The sequence below is a fragment of the Camelus bactrianus genome, chromosome 11 (genome assembly GCF_048773025.1).
Source record: "Camelus bactrianus isolate YW-2024 breed Bactrian camel chromosome 11, ASM4877302v1, whole genome shotgun sequence".
Classification (NCBI taxonomy): domain Eukaryota; kingdom Metazoa; phylum Chordata; class Mammalia; order Artiodactyla; family Camelidae; genus Camelus; species Camelus bactrianus.
In genome coordinates this window covers 39,806,443-39,829,166 of record NC_133549.1, presented here as the reverse complement: position 1 = coordinate 39,829,166, position 22,724 = coordinate 39,806,443, and the positions used below count along the sequence as shown (strand labels likewise).

The window sequence follows — 22,724 nt, the reverse complement described above, 5'->3', positions numbered from 1 at the left end:
TGATCTACTTTCACAGTGTATACTGAATCCCACCACTTCTTGTCTCCATCGTTGTTGCCAGGGTCTATGCCACCATCATCTTGCTGCCTGGGACCAGCACAACCTCCTCCTCACCCCCCCCCCAACTCTCATCCCTCTGTAAACCAATTTCCTCTCAGCAACCAGGATGATCTTTAAAAAATATAAACCAGACCTTTCCACTTAAATGTGTAAATCCTCCAGTGACTTCCTCCCCTACTTGAAATAGAAACCTAAACTCCTTCCTGCTACTCACAAAGGTTCAGTGGGACCCGGCCCTGTCTCCAGTCTGACCTCATCAGGAACCGCTCTTCCTTCATTAACTCTGCTCCAGACCGAATGACCTCTCCTACCTTGACAACTTCTCACCTGCTGCTCCCCTAGCATGGGACACCTTTCCCCAGGTCTTCATACATTCCCCAGTCATTGGTTCACAGTGGCTACCCCTAGCCCTGCTATTCCCCCTCACATCACCACACCCAGTATAACTGACCTCAAAGCACTCAGGAGTCTCCAAAATGCTCAGCCCTCCCTAGAAGGTAAGTTTCATGAGACCAGGAAGCCTGAGGAACTAGGGACAGTGAGTGAGTGGCACATAGTAGATACTCGATAAAATACGTGTTAAAAGAATGAGTGAACAAACAAACAAATGAACTGCTCAGATATCTTCTGAAGAAAAACTGTTTATGTACATCGCTGCCAGGGCTACAGGCTGGAAAAGAGGGCAGAGTGGGTGGGGAGGAGGAAGGAATGGTGGGGAAGTGGGGTAACACCTCTAATTCTGTGCTGTGGGGCCACGCAGGGTAGTCAGGGGTTGTTACCCTCTGCCTGGGCTTCCTTCCAGGACTGGCGCACCTTGATTTTCACTTTGAAAGGATGGATCTGAAAAACTAAACTGGGTTTGCCCTCCAGAGAGGGTAGCTGTCCATCATCCGGGATCTCCAGGTCGAACCTCTGCAGCAACCCAGCCATGAAGAGGAAGATCTCCTGGCGGGCTAGCATCTCACCTACGCAGGAGCGGGGTCCTGTTCCAAAGGGCAAGTAGCTTGATGTCGGCGAGATGAGCTGGTTCCCAGTGGGGTCCAAGAAGCGCTCTGTGGACATGGGGAGGCATCAGCCAGGGGCCAGGCAGGGAGTAGGGGAGTAGAGGAGTAGAGAGATCCTGCCCCAAGAGCCCCCATCTGAGAATTTGGACAGCCTTACTTGGGGGAGCTCCAGCCTGAGAAGAGATACAGCCCTGCTCTCAGGTAGCCCTTAGAGGAGATGAAATATTCAGGAAGGATGGAAAGAAGGTGTAGTAACAGATGAAAATGCCACTAGCCAAGGGGAGAGGGGGTGGACTTCAGAGGAGACATATGCCTAGAGGGCTTCTTAGAGGAGGAGCTTTGCAGTTGGTGGAAGGAGAAAGTGAGAAAACTAGCTGTAAAGCATCTGGGTAAGTCTAGGGTAGGATGGGAATGTCAACAGGTGCATGCAGTTGGAGTCAGGAGTGTTCTAAAGGCAAGCTTGGAGCTGGAGTGGTGGGGCACAGGTCACCAGGCTGGCTGTGTGACCCAGGAGCAGGGCACAACAGGGACTCACCTGGCATGAACAGGTCGGGCCGGTGCCACTCCTTCTCATTGTGATGCAGTGCCCACAAATTGACGACAACATCTGTACCCTTGTCAATGGCAAGCTCGCCGATGCTGTCCCAGAGAGGGAGAGGAAACGAGGGTCTGGAATATTGTCCTTTCCCACCTGCTCAGCCCCAAGCCTCTGTGGACTCCAACCCCGGAGAAAAGAGCCCATTGCTCTGTCATGCCCACTCCCTCATCTTTTTCTCAGCTTCTGCCAGATAGAATATGAATCTAACCCTCCTCCAGCCCTCTCTTCCTGACAAACACTTATGTATCAACACTTGTGGACATGTGTGTCAGGGCACGTGGGCATGCATTTTGAGCTGGTGTGTGTGTGTGTGTGTGTGTGTGTGTGTGTGTGTGTGTGTGTGTATTGTGGCTATTGGACTGGGTTGGAGAATAGAGCACCCGGGTCTTTCATCCCAGACCACATGTCTCCAGGGCAGCAGGCAGCTTCTGAGGGAGGTCAGGTAGATCTGTGGATTAGTCAATGGGTGTCAGTGGGTGATAGATACATTGGTCAGTAGGGTAGGATGATAGTCAGTGGTTGACTATAGGTTGACCAGCAAGCCAGAGGGGTAGGGTAATGGAGGAGGGACCAGGTAGGCTGAAAAGCAGCACTGAATGCATCACAGGGTTGGATGTAATTGGGAGGGAAGGCACACCTGGAATCAACGATAGCCTTGTGGGGGATGAGCGTAGGGGACACAGGCCGGAGTCGAAGCACCTCTCGGATGGTGGCCTCCAGCAGGACAAGGCGGTTCCGGTCACTAACTTTTGGTGTGCGGTTGAAACCTATATTCTGGTCAATATCATCCTGGATCCTCTTCTTCAACTGACAGTCAAAACAGGATGGATATTACCAGGGTGTTTAACTCCAAGGGAAGCAAAGGCTTGAAAGAACCCTGTTACATCCAGAAGAACTGGCCCAGACCCTTCCCAGTGATGGCTTTACAGCCCAGGCTTCACTTCCAGAAGATGGAGCAGCTCCACCCTAGGAACAGAACCAACCACTGCTTGGGTAGGGGGCGCAGTAGCCCAGTCATCCTGCAAAGAAGTCCTGAGGGTATTGCTCCTCCCTCTCTCTGGAGCCAGAGGTGAGTCTGGCTGAGGTCAAGAGTGGTTGGGAAGGCTAGGGTAGGGAGAAGCTCACCGAAGGATAGTGTAGCAGGAAGGCCACAATCCACTTTATCACAGAGGTGCTGGTCTCTACACCGGCCCCAAAGATGTCTGTTATGGTGGCGATAATATGTCTATCTGAAAGCAGCTTTGAGTCCTGTTCCAAGCCAGCACTGTCTGCGTTCACCTTGGCTTGAATCAGTATGTCCATCATGTTAGTGATAGAGTCACCGGTGAAGTTCTTCTGGTTGGGTGAGATTGGGAGGCAGTGATGAGAAAGGAGCCCCATCTGCAACCCCCTGCCATATTCTCATTCCAGACCGCGGATATAAAGGCTTCTTCCATTTGGAAGTGAGAGAGTGGAGTGAGGCTGGTCAGGACCTACGAGCTTGCGGAAGTAGGAGGAAGCATGAGGCCCTCTGTAAATTTGGAGGGTGGATGGGTCCCTTCTAGGATTCTCTTCAGTTCTTCCCTTTGCCACCCCTATTCATTAGTCACATCAGTTTTTATTGCGCACCTACTGTGTGCCAGGCTCTCTGCTAGGTGCTGGGAATCCTATAGTGTCCAAAGTGGACCCAACCCAGCTCTCATGACACTTTCAACCTAACTCATCATCTCTTCTGCTCCATCACCTACCTTACACTTTTCGAAGATTCCTCTCATCAATTCATTTCTCATGTTAACACACTTCTTCATATCTTCCAAGGTTTTGTTGGGGAGAATCTGCAAAGTAGAAATGTCAAATCCTACTTTTCTGTCTCTGGACAGTTCCCACTCCAATCCCAACCTTCAGCTGGAATGGAAGGCAGGACTGGGACCTGGAATGGGACCATCAGTGACAACTAGGACAATTACAAACAAGGGAGATGGGAGTTGCCTCCACTTCCCCTTCCCCATTCAAACATCCAGCACTGATTGAGGGTTTACTTAGTAGTAAGATAGACTGGAGTCTGAAGCCTTGGATAAGTTCCTTAGCTTTTTGAAGCCCGTCTTCTCATCTGTTTGGGGATAATGAAACTCACCTCTAAGGGGAATGCATGATTAATGCATGTGGAGTGCTAGTACCGGCACACGGCAATTGGTAAATATATGAGAGCCACAATCGTGAGTATTAAAATGCCTGATTTAAAAGTTAAACCTTTTTAAGTAGAGAAGTGGCAATCTTTTAAGAGTCAGAGGAGGCAGCGGTCATTGTGGCTGAGATGGTCAGGAAAAAGATGGGTCTGAAGCTGAACTGTTAGAAAAAGGACTGGGGACACAGTCAGGGTCTGCTGGGATCTGCCGGGGGGTTGGGGGTAGGGAGGAGGGTACTGGCCACATCCTCACCCTAGCCGCTGGAAACATGTCGGCCAAAGCTGTCTTGCTCAGAACCTCCAGGATCCTGTCATTGAAATCCTGCAATGCGTGCACTGCAGGGTCCCCATTCTTGAAGGAGTAGTTGAAGCAGATAAAGCAGATTATGTTGATCACCGCCTGAGAGAGTGACCTGGACAAATCAACGGACTGCCCATCCTTGGTGGTCAGGAAATCACACAGTATACTGACTTCCTGATTAACTGAAGGGAGAGAGAGGTGTGAGCACAGGAATTGAGCAGCACCTTCACCCCATCCCTCCCGGGTCCATTTTAGCTGAGGACCGAGAGCAGATGTCCACTAGATGGCAGCAGTAACCAAACAGACACTAGGTGGACTCACCCATCACCATCTCCCCTCCCCAACCCTCCCTGCCTCCAGCAGCCCCCAGGCAGCCAGGCACTCACTGATCTTCTCCAGCTTCAGGTTGCCATCCTTGAACAGGGCAAAGGTGCTCAGCGCCAGCTTCCGATGAAGCTGCCAGTGGGTACCGTGGTCGGCGAAGGCAATGCCCTTTTGATTTTCTGATAGGATGTCTAGAGTCAACTTTGGAAAGTGGGAAAGAACACAAGAATCAGACGCCATCCACCTGCCCTTGCCCCGGGCCTCCTGCACCCGGTCCCTTTCCTGAGGAAGCAGGCAGGTACCTGCCATGCTGGCCTCCATGTAAGGCATCCCTGCTCCACTGCCCCGTGACCGTAAGGCCTTGGTAGGACAGGGCCTAAGGCCCCTTTACTCCCAGCTCCATCAGAGCGAGAGCGAGGAGAAAGAAAGAACCCCAAAGTAGAATGTAGGGGTCCCAGGATTCAGTTCAGTGTCAGGGTGACCTCTGGGCCTCTCCTCATCAGTTTCTGACCAGGGGAAGGCAGCCGTGGAGGAGATGCATGCTCTGAATTGTGCCTGTCCAGGGAGCAGGGGCAGGCAGGCTTGCAGAGACTGAGGACAGCCCAGACGCCTGCCTTCCCCTGGGCCCTCCAGGGTTGAGGGGCTTCTAACGGCACAGCAGCTCAGCCCCATTTAGTTTACCCTTCCATTGCCAGACTGTGTGTCCACCCCAGGGTCACATCTGGAGAGTGCAGCTGTCTTGTCCACCCAGTCTGGACATGGGCCATTCTGCCTTTTCCCAGAGGCACCCCCAAAACCATAAAGGTCCCAGCACCCCTACTTCTACACTTTGATCTGCAAGCCCCACCTGACTACATGCCTTCTTCCTCTTTGCCTTGAAGAGAAGAGCTCAGCCAAGTTGGAGGTGACACCTGACTGTCTGGTCCAAGAAAAAATGAGGCAACCCTTGGTCTGATCGAAGATGAGCAGGGATGGGGATGGGGCCCTGCCTGGGATGTTCAAGGGAGTATGCAGCAGCCGAGGGCTGGGACTGGGCACTGGTAGAGTTCCTGGATGGGGAGCTCCCACACCTGTCCTCCCCCAGGTGCAACACAGAAAGCTCAGTAGGCTGGACCATCCCCAGGATCCTTTCTCAAAGTTCTACCACGAGTCAGCCCCACAGGGAGCTGGAGCAGCAAGGAAGATCCCCAGGGAGTAACAACCCCAGCCCTCGGAGAGTCAGGGTACCTCTCCCTCACACTTTTCCAAGAAGGACAGCCATCACGATCCCCATCTTCCACAGGAAGAATAGCATTCATAAAGGCTATTTATTGAGCACTTACTGCACTGGGCACTGGGCTAAGAACTTTACATGCGCTCTGTCAGTTAATTATGACCATCTAGGCTCAGAGAGATCATCATCCAGTTCAGGGGTGAGAGGACTGTTGTGAGGGCTCCCTGGTCCCCTCCAACCACCACTCCCACCCCACCCCACCTCCTGGGAAGCCCAGAAAATGAGGTCTTCCTTTAAGTCTTCCTGCCTAGTTTAGAAGCTAGGTGGAGCGCAAGGGGCTGCTCCCCGCCCACCTCCCCGCTAGTCTGTTTTTGGAAGAATCACAGGTTATTGGAGCTGGAAGGGTCATTCCAGGCATAGTCTTGGCTGAAGAGCTGAAGATCCCCGGGGGTGGTAAGAGAGGAGGGGTGATGGGTACTGCTTACCAATTTGGGCCTCCCAGAGAATTCCTTGCCCTTCTTGAGAAGCACCTCCTTGGCCAGCTGGTAGTTGCCGATCACCACTGTCGTCTTGGAACCGATACGGAAGGAATAGATGGGGCCATACTTTCCCTGCAGCTTGAAGAAGTTCACATGCTGGTGGCCATGTCTGGGGAGGAACGGCAGGCTGCCCACCAGGGGCAGGGATGGGAGGCTCTTGGGGTACTTGGCACGAGGGCCCTTGTTCTTGGGCCTAAATAAATAGGCGAGGGTGAGCATCAAGAGAGCCAAGAATACCCACATAGTGGCTGGGTGGCAGGCAGGACAGACAGCTGTGGAGTGGCTTCAGTCACTTTAGGGTGCAAGGAGTCCTTTTTAAGGCTGCCCAGATCTTCACCTTGACTTTATGTTATCACTTGCCTTGTGGAAGTTTATCCTGGAACTCAGCCAAGCCTGAGCCCTCTCCCAGAATGAGGAGAGGAGTAGAGGCCTCCTCAAGAGCTGGCTTGACTCCAGGGTAAACCCTAGGGGAGGGGCTGGATAAGGGGCAGACCGCTGATCCCTCCCTCTTGCTCCTTGTCCATCAGTGTCTCCAGAGTGTGTCAGAGGCAAGTGGTATCTGGGTCAGAATCAAGGCTTGGGGCTTTCCATGTTATAAATTCTCAATCTATGGACACCTGGCACAGTCGGTAGTGTTATAACTAGCAGGGATTGCCAGAGATATTCTGTCCAGTCTTATTTATCGAATCTTAACAGCTGAAGAAAGTAAGGCCTTCAAAGGTCAGGCTTGGATAAGGTCACACAAGGTGGTGATGACAAGAACCCACCTCTGCTGACTTCTGATTTGCTTTTTTTTTTTCCAGGGGGAGTGAAGTCCTAGAGTTGAGAGCCTGGGCCCTAGAGTCGGATAGGTTTGGGCTCAAATTCTAAGGACCACTTTCTAGCTATATGATCTTTTTTATTTTTTAAAGGTTTATTATGCTCAAATAGACATAACATAAAATTTACCATTTTAAGTGTATAATTCAGTAGTGTTAAATATAAATTAAAATATAAATATGTTAAATATATAGTATTGTCCAACTGTCACTACTATCTACTTCCAAAACTTTTCATCACCCCAAACAGAATGTGTACCCATTAAGCAATAACTCCCCTTTCCCCCTCCCCCCACCCCTAGTAACTTCTAATCTACTTTGATGCCTATTTCACATAAGTGGAATCATGTAACATTGAGTCTTCTGTGACTGGCTTATTTCACTTAGAATAATGTTTTCCAGGTTCATCCATGTTGTAGTGTGTATCAGAACTTCATTCCTTTTTATGACTGAATAATGTTCTAGTATATGGATAAACTACGTTTTGTCTATCCATTCATCAGTTGGTGGACACTTAGGTTGTTTCTACCTTTGGCTACCGTGAATAATGTGGTTATGGGCATGGGTGTACGTGTATCTGTTCGGGTCCTTGTTTTCAATCTTGGGGGCTGTATACCTAGGAGTGGAATTGCTGGGTCCTATAGTAATTTTATGGTTACTTAGCTTTTTAAAGTTTCAGTTTCCTCCTCTATAATGGGAATGATAGTGGAATATACATCTCCATATTGTTGTGATTCAATGAGACAAGGCATGTAAAAGTGATGCTGGCATGAAGTAAGTGCTCATTTAATATTTACGCTTATCATGATTATCCCAAAACGGGCTTCCTAATTTTTCTGAGCTCCCATGAGTAGATCTTCCTGACAGACAAAATCCTCATCTTCTGGAGCAAAACTTCAGTGGCTCAGTCAATGTTTATCAATGATTTGATAAGACCAGATAAAGTCACAGTCCCCAGGGAGTGGACACTTCTGGGGTCAGTCATCATAGGAGAGGTGGGTCCTCATGCAACCAGGACTCATTGAGCGAAACTCACAAAGGGGAGAGATGGAATCTCTGCCCCTCTCTGGGGGTGATCTGCCAGTGTCCATCCTCTGAGGAGTATGGACTGGTGTGAGGGCTGCTGGAATTAGGCAGGAAGGCAGCAGGTAGGGGACCTCATGAGGAAGATGAGTCCACAAGGCCTTGTAAACCAGACTGTCTGGTTGCCTGTTACTTCAGATGTTCAAATGTGGTTCAGACCTTTAGGGCCATTTATGGTCAGGGGTGTGAGCTGGGATAGTCTTCATGAAAGAAAGGGCATTTGAGTTAAGCCTTGAAGGAGAGTTAGGACTATTTACTAGGCAGAGACGTGGGGAGAAGGGGACGAAAGGCACTGCTGGAAGGGAGAGCAGCAGAGTCAAATATGTGGAGGCTGGAAGGGGCAGGTGTGTGTGGGTTGGTGATGGTCCTGACTGCAGATGCCAAGGAGGTGTGCTGTGGAGGGGTCCCTGAGAAATAAGATCTGACAGCTACATTGAATCAGGCTCTGGAGCCCTGAATTGGAAAGCTAGGGAGGATGGAGGAGCTACTGAAAGTTCTGCAGCAGGGAAGTGACAGGGGACAGTGGTATTTTAGGTGGGTGGGTCTGGTATCAAATGCCAGGGTGGACTGGATGAGATCCTGTGTAAAGTTTGACAGATGGGCAAGAAGTAGGAGGCCTGAGTCCTGTGATCCAGGGAGAGGCCTGAGTGGTGTCAGCCAGCTGGTAGAGAAATATGATTGAGGACTTTCTGTTCCTAAAGTGAATGCCAAGGTGATTCTCTGATAGTTCACCCCCAATCACAAACAAGAAACGGGCATTTTTAAAATTGTTGTTTCACATCCTTATCACTATGTTATAAATGATAATTACAAAAGAATCTGGAAAATGCAGATAGCTCGCATGAAATTTTGAAGTGCATTTTTTAACCTACAGGAGGCCATATTGCATTTTCCTGGCATGGATTTTTGTGTGTGTGTTATTAAAGGCTTTTCCACCACATTATTTTTAATGGCTGTATATTATTTTTATTGTCATATGTATATCATATGTACAGCATAGCTTAACTGACCCAATATTATATTATTGAACATTTTAAGTTGTTTCTGTTTTTGTCTTTGTTGTTGATACAGACAACACTAAGGAATAGCCTTGTGGTGAAACCTTTGGCAGAACTGTTAATATTTTCTTAGGATAGAATCCTAGAAGTGGAACTGTTGGTCAAAGGCTTTGTATACCTATTTTAAAGATTTCTGACAAATGCTGAATTATGTATGAGATGCATTATTTTAGTGGATTTCTTGGTATCCAACCACTCTTAGACTAATACTAATTTATCCAGAGTGTCTTCTTTTAATACAGAATTGGGTTCTCTTTATAATTTACTTAGGATTTTCTTTCTTTTGCATCTCTAGTCATATGAAAAATTGGGTTGTAGTTTTCTTATTTATACCTTGTCAAGTTTTGGTATTATGATTTTACTAGTTATATAAAGTTATTGGAGAAACTTTCAATCTTTTTCTATGTCGTAAAGCAGATTAAATAGCATAGGAATTCATATTCTTTGAAGATCTCACAAAAACAGGTGACTGTGAAAAATGTCAGATCCTAGTGAGTTTTTTAATTAATTAATTAATTTTTTAATCAGTCTTTGGGGGGGGAGATAATTAAGTTTTTATTTAATTTATTATTTTTAAGGGAGGTACTAGGGATTGAACCCAGGACCTCCTGCATGCTAATCACACACTCTACTGCTGAGCTATTCCCTCCCTCCCAGTGCATTTTTTTGAGAGAGAATTGTCTAACTTGATTGTTGAGTGTCTTCAATAGTTTTGGTCTCATCAACTCTTCTAAGTATTCCTGAGTCAATTTTGGTAATTAATGTTTCTTAAAATTTTCTATTTTCTATTTTTTTCTTGACTTGATAGAAGTTTTATTAATCTTCTCAAGAATCTCACTTTGAAGGAGGGGAGGGTATAGCTCAGTGGTAGAGTGTGTGCCTAGCATGCACAGGGTTCTGGGTTCAATCCCCAGTACCTCCATCAAAAGGTAAATAAAAACATAATTCTACCCCCACAAAAAATTTTTAAAAAATCTCCCTTTGGGTTTATTCATCAAGTCTTTGCTTATTGTTGTTTTATTTTGCTCTCAGTGTTGATAAGTGATCAGTGCAAAACATCTTATATAACTTTAAGCTAGAATTCAGACTGAAACCTTGTATGAATTCCACTTCCCTTGTATCCCTGTTTTCCTTGTTCCTTGTCAAAAAGATAAGACCTGTTATCTACTAGAGCTGAACCTATGACCTGGGAAATCCATTCTTAGGAATATAACCAACAGAATGTGTATAAATGTTCACCAAAAGGCATGTTCAACAGTGTTCATAGCAGCACTGTTTGTAATACTCCCAAACTAGGAAAAACCCAAATTTTTATGGATTGCACAACGGATAAATTGTCATACATCATATAGAGGAATATGATTTAGAGATGAGAATGAATGAACTGCAACCATACACACCAACATGGATGGCCCTCACAAACATAATGAGTGAAGAAACTAGACTTATAAGAATGCATAGTGTATGATTTTATTTATATAAAATTCAGAAATACGTCAAACTAATCTATGGCTATAGAAGTCAGGATAGTGTCTACCTTTGTGGTTGGTTAGTGACTTAAAGAGGACTTGAGGTGGGGCTTCTGGGGAGCAGGTGATGTTCTGCTTCTTGATCTGGTTTCTGGTAACACAGGGATGTTCGTACACTTTGAGCAGGACACCAATTATTTGTATGTTATACTTCAACAAAAAGTTTACTTTAAAAAGTTGGGTATCTGTGGAGTTGTGACCTATCTGAGATTGCATGCAACACTTGCATGTATAGATAAATATATATTTTTTTCTGGTTAGAGGATCCATACCTTGCATCAGCTTCTCCCAACTTCTCCCATTTGACTTCACCTGGCTCAGGGTTTCCCTGTATCCTCACTTAGTCCCATCCCCATCTTGCTTTGTGATTCTTTTACTCCACTCATCATCGAATTGCTTCTCTCTCTCTCAAAAACTTTTCACTGACCCCTCTGGTATCTCTCTTTCTAGAATGAGCATACTTCCTTAACTTCCTTCCTTATCTTGGTTCTCTCTACCTCCTGCCTTACCTAAACTGGGCTCTTCTCTGAGGACAGCCCTTCCCTTGCTGTCCTTTTTCTTTTTGTCTTCCAGTTTTATTGAGATGTAATTGACATACAGCACTGTATAAATTTAAGGTATACAACATAATGATTTGACTTAAATACATCATGAAACAATTATCACAATAAATTTAGTGAATATCCATCAGCTCATATAGATACAAATTTTAAAAATAGAAAATATTTTTTTCCTTGTAATGAGAACTCAGGACTTACTCTCTTAATAACTTTCATATATAACAGAGTAATGTTAGTTATATTTATTATGTTGTACATTACATCCCTAGGACTTATTTATCTTATATCTGAAAGTTTATACCTTTTGGCTTCCTTCATCTATTCTCCCCTCTCACATCTGATAACCACAAATCTGGTCTCTTTTTCTGTGAGTTTGTTTGTTTATTTTTGAAGTATAATTGACCTACAGCACTATGTTAGTTCCTGTTAAACAGCATAGTGATTCGATATTTCTATACATTTCAAAATGATCAACACAGTAATTCTAATTACCATCTGTCACCATATAAAGATGTTATTTAATTATTGGCTATATTCCCAACACTGTACATCTCATACCTGTGACTCATGTATTTTGCAGCTGGAAGTTTGTACCCCTTAATCTCCCTCACTTTCTTTCTTCCTCTTATCTCCCTCCCCTCTGGCAACCACCTGTTTGTTCTCTGTATCTATGACTCTGTTTCTGCTTTTTGTTTTTTAGGTTTCACATATAAGTGAAATCATTTTTGTCTTTCTCTGTCTGATTATTTCACTTGGCTTAATACCTACTAGGTCCAACCATGTTGTCGCAAATGGCAAGATTTCATTCCTTTCAGATTGAAATTTTCTATGTATGTACCTTTTGAACCAATTATTCCAATTCTAGGACTTTATCCTGCAAATGTTTCACAGTTCAATGTACAAAACAAATACACTTCAGCAATGTTTATAATCACCAAAAATACATCCTCCCTAAATAAGAGACTGGAATAAAATGCAGTCAGAAAAATGAGGAAAGACCTTATATGCTTATTATGGAAATATTTCTTGTATATATTGTTAGGTTAAAAAAAACAAAAGTAAGAATGACATGTATTGAATGCCTCCATTTGTGTAAAAAAGGGAGTGTGTGTATATGTATGTATGTGTATATATATATATATATATATATATATATATATATAAAATTTTTTGCTTGTGTATGCATAAAGTATCTCTGGAAGGATTCACAAGCAGCTCATGAATTTGGTTGTCTATGGGAAGAAGAATTAAGAATTAAGATGTTGGGGGGGAGGTATAGTTCAATGGTAGAGTTCATGCCTAGCGTGCATATGGTCCTAGGTTCAATCCCCAGTAAAACAAACAAACAAACCTAGTTACCTGCTCCCCTCCAAAAACAAATTAAAAAAAGAAAGAAGAAGCTAGGGGTAGGGTGGTGGTGGGAGGAAGACTTCAGTGCCTACGCTTTTGGACCTTTTAAAATGTTGAATCATGTGAATGCATTACCCATCTCAAAGCTGAGTTAAACATAAAAAAAAGAAAAAGACAAAGGGAAGAGAAGAACAGATAAAAGTTGTATTAACTGACTATGTTAAACAATGTATTTTTTTTAAAAAATTGAAGCCTCCAACTGCACTCTTGACCTTGATCCTTCAGACCTCCTACAGACTCTTGTTTCATTTATCATTTTCCTCCAGCATCTTCAGTTCATCCTCTGTTGGCCCCTTCTCCTCAGCTGACAAATATGCTCAAGACTTTTACCCTAATTAAAATTTTAAAATCCTCCACTAATGTAATGGTCCCCTCTAATTTTCCTTTAATTTCTCTCCTCCCATTTTCAATCAGACTTCTTTTTAGAATAAGATAATAAACACTTGTGTCTCTATCTTATTCTCCATTCATTGTACACTCATTACAGTTTAGCCTCTGACCCCACCCAATGCCAAATCCATCGGTTGTCTTTCAGACCTTCATTTATTTATTTCTATACTTATTTATTTATTTAAAAATTGAGGTATAATTGATGTACAATATTATATTAGTTTCAAGTATATAACATGATTCAAAAATTTTAAAGGTTATATTGCATTTATAGTTATTATAGTTTGTAAAGGTTATACTCCATATATAATGTTGGCTATATTCCCTGTGCTGTACAATATATCCTCATAGCTTATTTTATACGTAGTGGTTTGTACCTCTTAATCCCTTGCCCCCATTTTGCCCCTCCCCACTTCCATCTCCCCACTGATAACCACTAGTTTGTTGTCTATATCTGTGAATCTTTTTTTTTGTTATATTCACTAGTTTGTTTTATTTTTCAGTTTCTACCTATATGTGATGTCATATGTCTTTCTCTGTCTGACTTATTTCACTTAGCATAATATCCTCCAAGTCTATCCATGTTGTTGCAAATGACAAAATTTCATTCTTTTTCTGGCTGAATAGTATTCCAAGTATACATCTTCTTTATCCATTCATCAGTTGATGGACGCTTAAGTTGCTTTCATGTCTTGGCTATTGTAAATAATGCTGCTATGAACAATGAGGTGCAAGTATCTTTTCAAATTAGTGTTTTCTTTTCTTTCTTTCTTTCTTTTTTTTTCAGCTATGTACCCAGGAAATAGAATTGCTGGATCATATGGTAGTTCTATTTTAGTTTTTTTGGAACCTCCATACTGTTGTCCACAGTGGCTGAACCAATTTACATTCCTACCAACACTTGTTTGACAACATTAGTTATCTGTGATCTTTTTGATGATAGCCATTCTGCAGATGTGAGGTGATGGTGGTTTTAGTTTGCATTCCTCTAATGATTAACAATGTTGAGCATCTTTTCATCTGCCAATTGGCCATCTATATGCCTTCTTTGGAAAAATATCTATTCAGGTCTTCTGTCCAAGTTTTAATTGAGTTTTTTTTTTTTTTTTGATGTTAAGTTGTATGAGCTATTTATGTATTTTGGATATTAACCCCTTATCAGTCATATCATTTGCAAATATTTTCTTCAAATCAGTACATTGTCTTTTCATTTTGTTGGTTTCCTTTGCTGTGCAAAAGCAAGTTTAAGTTTAATTAGGCCCCATTTATTTATTTTTGCTTTTGTTTCCTTTGCCTTAGGAGACAGATCCAAAAACATTGCTATGATTTATGTCAAAGAGTGTTTGCCTGTGTTTTCTCCTAGGAGTTTCATGTTTTCCAGTCTTACATTTAGGTCTTTAATCCATTTTGAATTTATTTTTGTACATGGTGTTAGAAAATGTTCTAATTTCATTCTTTTACATGTAGCTGCTTTCAGACCTTCTCTTATAAAAACTCTCCATTAGCATTATTGATTATTTTCATTGTCTTTAAACCCTCTAATATGAAATATCACATAGCTCTGCATTCTTGGTAATTCTTTTGTTCCTCTTCTTGTTCCCACTGTCATCTCATGGATTTCAAGGTTCCCTAGAAGTCTGTCCTTGGCCCTTCTCCATCTACATTCTCCCTGGATGATCTCACCCTTCTCAAGGTTTTATCTATCATCAATATTCAATCTTTTTTTTTAAATGGTCATTTTTCTACCAATGTTTTCTATCAACCTTTAAGAAATAGATACTGCTCTTGACCCTCCTAGAGTTTAGAAATGGATGACTTCTATACTAGAGATGTCAATCATAGCCTCCCACACTCATCTGACATCACCCATGGTTTGTGCATTTGTGTCTTGTGACCCTGACTGGAAAAGAAGGATATGTTTGAAGAGGAATCAGTTCTCAGACTGAGTTAGGCTAATCAAACTCTTTTTGAGAACTTGACTCTGCACCATCATGAACAAAGCTGGACAGTAGTCTCAGGTGCTGATTTAATAGTCCAAGTCACATTGCAGTCTGGCTGTACATTTTGCTTTTCATCTTGGGACATCAGTCATACACCTATCATCTGATTGCTGAAAAATCTTAGTTTATTAAAATATTTACATTTTCTGGGGGGAGTAATTAGGTTATTTGGTTGTTTGTTTTAATAGAGGTACTGGGGATTGAACCCAAGACCTTGTGCATGCTGAGCATGAGCTCTACCACTGAGCTATACCCTCCCCCTCAAATATTTACATTTTAATTAATTTGTAAAAAATAAGGCTACCATTTCAAAATTTAAAAAATAATCCTCAAGTATCCATGGGGTATTGGTTCCAGGACCCCCATGGGAATCAAAATCTGTGGATTCTCAAGTCCTTTACATAAAATGGCATAGTATTTGCATAGAACCTACATGTTATCCTCCTCTATACTTTAAAATAGCTCTTGATTACTTATAATACCTAATACAATGTGAATGCATATAAATAGTTGCTGGCCTAAGGCAAATTCAAGTTTTGCTTTTTGGAACTTTCTGGAATTTGTTTTCCATGAATATTTTCTATCTGAGGTTGATTACATCCACAGCTGCTGATCCTGTGGTTGCAGAGGGCCAAATGTAATTTTGGTTGAAAAGGTCTTTTTCAGAAAGGCTGGTTGTACGAGGTAGAAGATAAACTGATCCACCCATTTGTAGGGCAAGAATCATCTGTTTGCCACTATCAGAAGTCCTTCCTTGGGGGGAGGGTATAGCTCAAGTGGTAGGGCATGTGCTTGGCATGCACAAGGTCCTAGGTTCAATCCCCAGTACCTTCTCTGAAAAATAAATAAGTAAACTTAGCTACCTCACCCCTAACAAACAAATGAAAAGTCCTTCCTAGACTACATGTATCTGGTGAGGATGTAATTATGATCCTCATTTTCTTGGTCAGGAAACTGAAGTTTGGAGAGATTAACTAGGTCTGTTAAAGATAGATCCCACAGCTGGCAAAAGACAGCACTGAGGTTCAAATTCAGGGCTGATACCAAAGCCCTTGCTATTAACTACTGTAGTTATGATGTGGCGAGTCCAGAGGATCAGGGGCAGGCAAGGAATCACACTCCCACTCACAAGGAGGTAGACAGTGCGCAGCCCAACCTCCCTGCCTTCCCCTGGACACACACTCCCCCTGACACATACTCCCCCCCATTCAACAGCACCCAAACAGAAAGGCAGAAAGGAATTGGAGCTGCTCCTCATAAAGACTCCCCCCTCCACCAAAGTGGGTACCAGAGCAAAGCCTTTGGCAAATATGTTTAGTTTGGAGGAGGAATGCCAAGGGACACGATTCCTGCCCTCAGAAAGCTTAGTCTAGTTTACACCCGAAAATCATTTCCTCTATTGTCCACAAATACGTGCTCTGCTCAGGGATTACAGATGTACATACAGCAGTATGTATATGGCAGGTATAATGGCCATGTAAATGCACAGGTACATGGAGGGCATCGTAGAGTTTCTCTTAAAAAAGTCCTAGTAGCTCCACTCTGCTTATTAATAATGTAATAGTTCATGTAGCTGAGCTAAATGTACTTTACCCTATCTATGAGAAAAAAAATAAAATGTTCACTAAATAAGAGTATAACCAAGACTTTAAGGGTGACTGGCTCAACTATTAAGAATTCCTTCAGAGTAGCCTCAGGTACTTAGAAGTATCCATTTACATCCAAAACAAAGGCTCAGGTAATTGCACATTCCTTACAAAGCATGCTAAGTAACATTACTTAAGTTTTTAATGCATGTATATAGACAAAAGTGATAATACAACATTCCTTGAAACATACTGTATTTAAGATTTTAATCTAAATTAGACTGGCCTTCCCACTACTCCAACGATTTCAAGTTAGCATGGCTTTATTACATAATGGAATTCAAGAGATAACATAATCAAAATTCTAAGAGTTGAGCAAAACAAGTACAAAAAAGTGGGAGATCAGCATAATGGAGAAAATTAGATGTCACAGTTCAAATCCTGAGATCATATACCACAATTTAAAAAGGAAGTGAAGAAGTAATCCAAAAGAATTTATAAAAACAAAAATCCATTTTAATGTAAGTTTTATTTTCTTCCATTAATTATTTCCATTCAGTTTAGCTAGAAATGATTTCATGAGGGAGACAAAGTAAAGAAAAAAGACACATTCTTTCAAAATTAAAGTTTCCTGGGCTCACAATGCAAAATAAAAAAACAGGTTCTGAAGAGGTTCAGAACAGCCTCCGCCAAATGGGCTTCTTTTGCATGAGGCTTGGTTTGACCTGAAGGCAACAGAGACCCTGCAGTTTCCAGAGAAACACCTGCCATTTTCTTAACTACCTAGAAGAATTTAAATTGGGGATTTTTCCCAGAAAAGGTAATTACCAGAAATAAAATTTGTCTAAGTGGTCCCATCCCCATGGCAGAACAAACATCTAATTACCAAACCTCTGCTCTGCTTGTCTTCTGAATGACCCTCCCGTCCTTGGAAGCCCCAGGCTCTATCCTGTTCCTTAGTTCAGGGTGGCACATATACCTCCTTTTACCTTTCTGTCTCTGACCCTCTCAAGTGTGTGGATTCCCGTATGTATGAGGTTAAATTTGATTTTCTCCTGTTAATCTATCTCATGTTGTTGCAGAAAAGTGTGTTACAGCTCAGTGTTACAGCTCGGTGTTACAGCTCAGTTGTGACAGCAACCTGAATCTGGGCAAGAGACCATGCAGCACTCGGAGAGTTGGAGAACTCAGGTTTATTACAGCAGCGGGCCCAGAAGAGTTAACACTCCAAGCTCTGGACCCCATCTGTAGGTTTACACAGCTGCCAGTTTACACTTTGCAACATCATATGCAAATAAGGTATAACAAACGTTGACTAATTAGGAACAAGCTTTGTAGAAATGGACCGATCAAGAGAGAAATAACCAATCAGGAGTGAGGGAAATGGACCAATCAGGAGTGAGAGAACCAATCAGGAGTGACCTCCGTGCAAATACAGTACTACAAATGGACCAATCAGGAGTTAGCTCAGGGAACCAATAGAATTTTAGGAGTAAGTTCCACTTTCCTAGAAGTAAGCCATTTCAGAGGCAAAAAGTGGGATAGAATCGCTGGGCCAGGGAACCTGATGGTGCTGGCAGGAGAGTAGTGGCCCTGCCTGGGGGTCCTGCCAGCCTTTTTTATGGGGCTTCCCACCTCAGTGTCAGTTTAGTTCTTAGACCAGCCAGAAGAACGTAGAAGGGTAGAGGAGAGTTTTCTTCTTTCCTGACAGACCTCAGTCTTGAAAAGGGCGATCTGGTCTTACTCTCCAACAATAATGCAAGTTGTCCATTTGGCTGGAGGATGAGGTACAAGAAAGAAGAAGGTACATTTCTGCAAAGAACTTTAAAGCTCCACACCCTCAAATAACCATTCAAGGCTCTGCACATTAAGGAAGGGATGGAGACACCCCCTCACGCCTCACAGATCAAAGAGGGGGAAGGGCTAGGAAGAGGAGCGAGATTACACTAAAGATTGTTCCTCTGCATTATAAACCCCAGTATAAACGGTCGGTGTGGAGTGTTCTAGACTGGGAGTTGGACTTGTTCTCTCCTCACCTCCCTGACTGGCCTTGTGCCCCGTCTACTTGAAAGCTCAATGGACATGAAATGTAAGGGACTGTCACGACTGTCATTTTAAATGACACTCTTCACACCATCACTAATTGCCTTCAGTGAACCAGGAACCCCAGAGTTTAACAAATGAACGAAGAGGATATTAAACAAAACCCCGAAGTATCTTTAGCATTTCATCTTCTTAGTGTACTTAGTCACAACTCACTTCAACTAAGAATCCACGTATTTTTTTCTTCCCTGACATATACCAGGCAAGCCTCAATTAAAAAAAAAAAATTGCTAAGGTAGCCTCAGAAAAAGAGGGAAGAAAATGGAAGACCACAGCTAAATTTTTAGATAAGATGTTATCTAAAGTTACTTACTGAATGGTGAGTAATTTTCTTCAGGAGCTATTCAAGATGACCAAGAAGATAATGGAAGTTTCCCCTTCTCATCCTGACATGTTGCCAGTGGTTTACTTGTCTACATGGACAGAAGTTACTCAGAGAAGGGGGACTTGAAAATTACTCCTATTTACCTAATGTTGAACCAAAGAAGCTAACGTTCACAACAGACTGGGCCATCTTGACGCCAGTTTTAGCACAGCGATTAACAACACTGTCAAGAAAGAACTTGTCCCTGCAAAACAAAACAAGAAACTTAAAACAATCACCAAACAAATCCTAGCAATTCCTTCTAGGAGGCTTCTTACGAGGCCTAACAACTCAGGGCACCAGGACTATAAACGCCCTTCCCACATCACCATCCCCTGCAGTCCCACCTCTCGAGGATTGAGCCAGGGATGCCTTCCCCCAGTTCCACCCCAGCTAACCTGCCTTGTCCTCTCTCTGTCAGCCTTTGTTCCTCAGAGAAAAAATGCTCCTCTAACTCCTTTATCTGCCCCTCTTCTGGTTCACTCAGCACAGATAAGGGCAGAGATCCCTGCCCCGAGGCAGACAGAGGGGGGAAAAGAAGATACTACTGCATACTAATAATTTTGTATTTTTGCTTTTCTCCCTGGCATGGATATGGCAATAACCTTTGTAAATTCCTAAAGCTATGTAACTATAGTAAGGTGAATAATCACTGTCAATTAATTCACCTGTCCTAATAATGAATGACCTTCCATTGACACACTCCTGATCACTGATATAAAATTCTTTTCACCAAATCATCAGAAACTCTCTCAAACTGAGTTTTGATCACGTGATTAACACTTTCAGGACTTAGAGGAGGCGATCCCCATCACTTATCTAGTAAATACATCCTGCAGGTTGGTATTTTCAAGCTCTCCAACCTTCTCACTCACCCCCCATCCATCATTCTTTAGTGGTGTCTTCAGCCCAGCTTCAGTCATGCTTCAGTCACACTCTCCTTTCTCAGACCCATCTGAGCCCACTCATGCTGAAGCCTTCTACTCCCATCCCAGGAAGACCCCTCTCTTCTCTATGCCATACAAGGAGATGTTGGATCCCCTTCCTCAAGTGACGGGCTTTTCCCTCTTTCTCACATCTGGCATAGGCAGGCACTCAATTAATGTTTGTTAAAGAGTGAGTAACTGTGGTCTCCCCATCTCTAAGACACCGACACATGTTTATCACTCTTTTTCAAGACTTGACTCCAGATTCACGCTGTCTCTGAAGCCCTCTCTGCTGAAGCTGTCCTACACCAATTCCTCCACCACTGCTTTCACCATCTCCACGGTCCTTCCTTCAACAGATACTCACTGAGCCTCCATCACAAAGCCAGGCACTCACTGCTCTCAGGCCTGGGAATAAAGCAATGAACCAAACATAAAAATCCCTGCCCTCGTGGAGCACATGTTCTAACAGGGGAGAAGTGGGGTGTGCTGGACATCTCACATTCAACTTGAACTTCATTATAGTTCACCTGTTTTCATCTATATTGATTAAGGTAACTGTTTAGACTCCTGAGTTGGTTTTCTTCAAAGGCAGGTACCCACAACTCCTCCTAAACCTGCAGGCATAGGACTGCTCCTCCCATCAAGAGGTAGAGTCTATTTCCTCTCTACTTGAAACTGAGCTGCCCTGTGACTTGTTCTGATCCACAGAATCTTCACGAGTGACTGCCCTGCCAGTCTGGGCCTAGGCCCACTCTCTCTGGGAAACCACATACCAGGTAAAGAAGCTCAGCCTATCCTCCTGGAGAGAAGGTCATGCAGAGAGACAGGACCTGAGGATGAGCGACCATGTGGCAAGAGAGGACACAGGGGAGAGAACCGTGGCACTCCTGGTGACAGCCAGCAGCAAGGCCACAGACACGTGAGTGAGGCCACCTCTTCCCTTTCCCAACCAGGTGAACACAGCCACATGAGTGAGCTCAACAAACGTCAATGGAGCAGAGATAAGCCACCCGTGATAAATCCCTGAGCTGCAGCACCATGACCAATAAAATGGTTATTTTAAGCCACTGAGTTTGGGGTGGTTTGTTAGGCAGTAGTAGATGACTGAGATACTGCCTTATGAGACAGTGCTCTTACAGTAAGAGGTGGTATCTCCCACATGTTTAAAGCCCTTCACTATGTCCATTATGGCTAGGGAGAAAGAAAGCACCCAGTTAAGGTCTGATGAGTGAGTATTTATCAAACTAAATGTGGGGTGGGGGAATAGCGCAGTGGTAGAGTATGTGCCTAGCATGCACAAGGTCCTGGATTCAATCCCCAGTAGCTCCATTAAAAATAAATAAATAAAAACCTAATTAACACCCCCAAAATATTTAAATTAAAAAAAAATGGGAGAATGAATTAACGCCATTTGTAGCAACATTGATGGACATAGAGATCGTCATACTAAGTGAAGTAAGTCAGACAAAGACAAATATCATATGATATGACTAATACGTGGAATCTAAAGAAATGATACAAAGTAACCTTTTACAAAGACAGACAGAAAACAAACGTATGGTTACCAATAGGGAAAGGTTGGGAGGTGGGGGATAAATTAGAAGTTTGGGATTAACAGGTATATTCTTCTATATATAAAATAGATAAACAAGAAGGACCTACTACATAGCACAGGGAACTAATGCAATATCTTATAATAAACTATAATGGATAAGAATCTGAAAGAGAATAGATATGTATAATCACTTTGAATCACTCTGTTGTACACCTGAAACACTGTAAATCGACTATACTTCAATTAGAAAGAGAAACTAAGTTGGGGAGAGGATTCTGGGAAGACGGCCATCTACGAAGCACCAGGGATTTCTCTCCACCTAGACAACAGCTGCATTGGTGGAATCTGTCGGATTTAACTATTTTGGAACTCTGAAGGTGTGTGACTTCCAGGGGAAGGCTTAGATGGTAAACTGTGGTGAATTTCAGTCAGTTCCGGCTCTTACCACAGTAGGAGCCCCCCCAGCCCCCAGCCCAAGCCCCCTGGCAGGCAATTGTGCATGTGTTCCTGGAACAGCTGCCCACAGCTTCTGGGAGCTAAGGTGGGCAAAAAGGACCCTGTCCTCCAAATGGGGATCTCTGCTCTGACCGACTGCTGCCTCTGGTCACAGAGTGCAGACAGGGATGTGGGCAGCCATTGCTGCTGTGCCTCCCGACCCTGTCACACAGCCCCTTCCCTCCTGGCTGAAGTGACCTCCAGGGGATTTAAAAGCCCAGAGCCCTTTTCACACTTCCCCCACCCCAGCCCACCCCCATCATCTTTCATTTTTCACCCTGTGTCAAGCCAGGCATTAAAGACTGTGACATTCGAAGACATTTAACTGCATATATGGAGAAAATTATAAAGTGACTGTGCATGGCCAGGGAAAAACTCAGAAAAGACGTGGGAAGGCCTTAAATTTACACCTCAGGCTGATCCTCAGCAAAGAGACAATCTACAAGTTAAAAACAAAAACAAACAATAATCACAATAAGCAAACCCTGGAGAAGGGAAAAATCTGATTTCCAGAGTTACTACATCAGTAAATTCAAAAGTCCAGTATTCATTAAAAAAAAAAAAATCACAAGCCATATGAAAGAATTGGGAAAGTATGACCCGTTCAAAGGAATAAAATAAATCAGAAATCTTTCCTGAAA

At 43.3% G+C, this 22,724-nt stretch overlaps 1 protein-coding gene across 2 annotated transcripts; it reads right to left on the bottom strand.

The window, feature by feature from the left end:
- Positions 1 to 691: 691 nt before the first annotated feature.
- Positions 692 to 6,506, bottom strand: CYP17A1 (cytochrome P450 family 17 subfamily A member 1). Of its 2 annotated transcripts, none has more exons than XM_074373705.1 (8): positions 6,150 to 6,506; positions 4,514 to 4,652; positions 4,080 to 4,309; positions 3,390 to 3,476; positions 2,788 to 2,994; positions 2,300 to 2,469; positions 1,600 to 1,703; positions 692 to 1,112 (listed from the first exon to the last, which is right to left on the bottom strand). In XM_074373705.1, exons 1-8 carry the CDS (start codon positions 6,444 to 6,446, stop codon positions 826 to 828), a joined length of 1,521 nt encoding a protein of 506 aa, XP_074229806.1. In that variant the 5' UTR covers positions 6,447 to 6,506; the 3' UTR covers positions 692 to 825. The 2 variants fall into 2 exon arrangements, with proteins under 2 accessions (XP_074229806.1, XP_010969279.1); XM_010970977.3 differs by having other exon boundaries at positions 2,788 to 2,997; positions 6,150 to 6,504.
- Between the last annotated feature and the right edge of the window lie 16,218 nt (positions 6,507 to 22,724).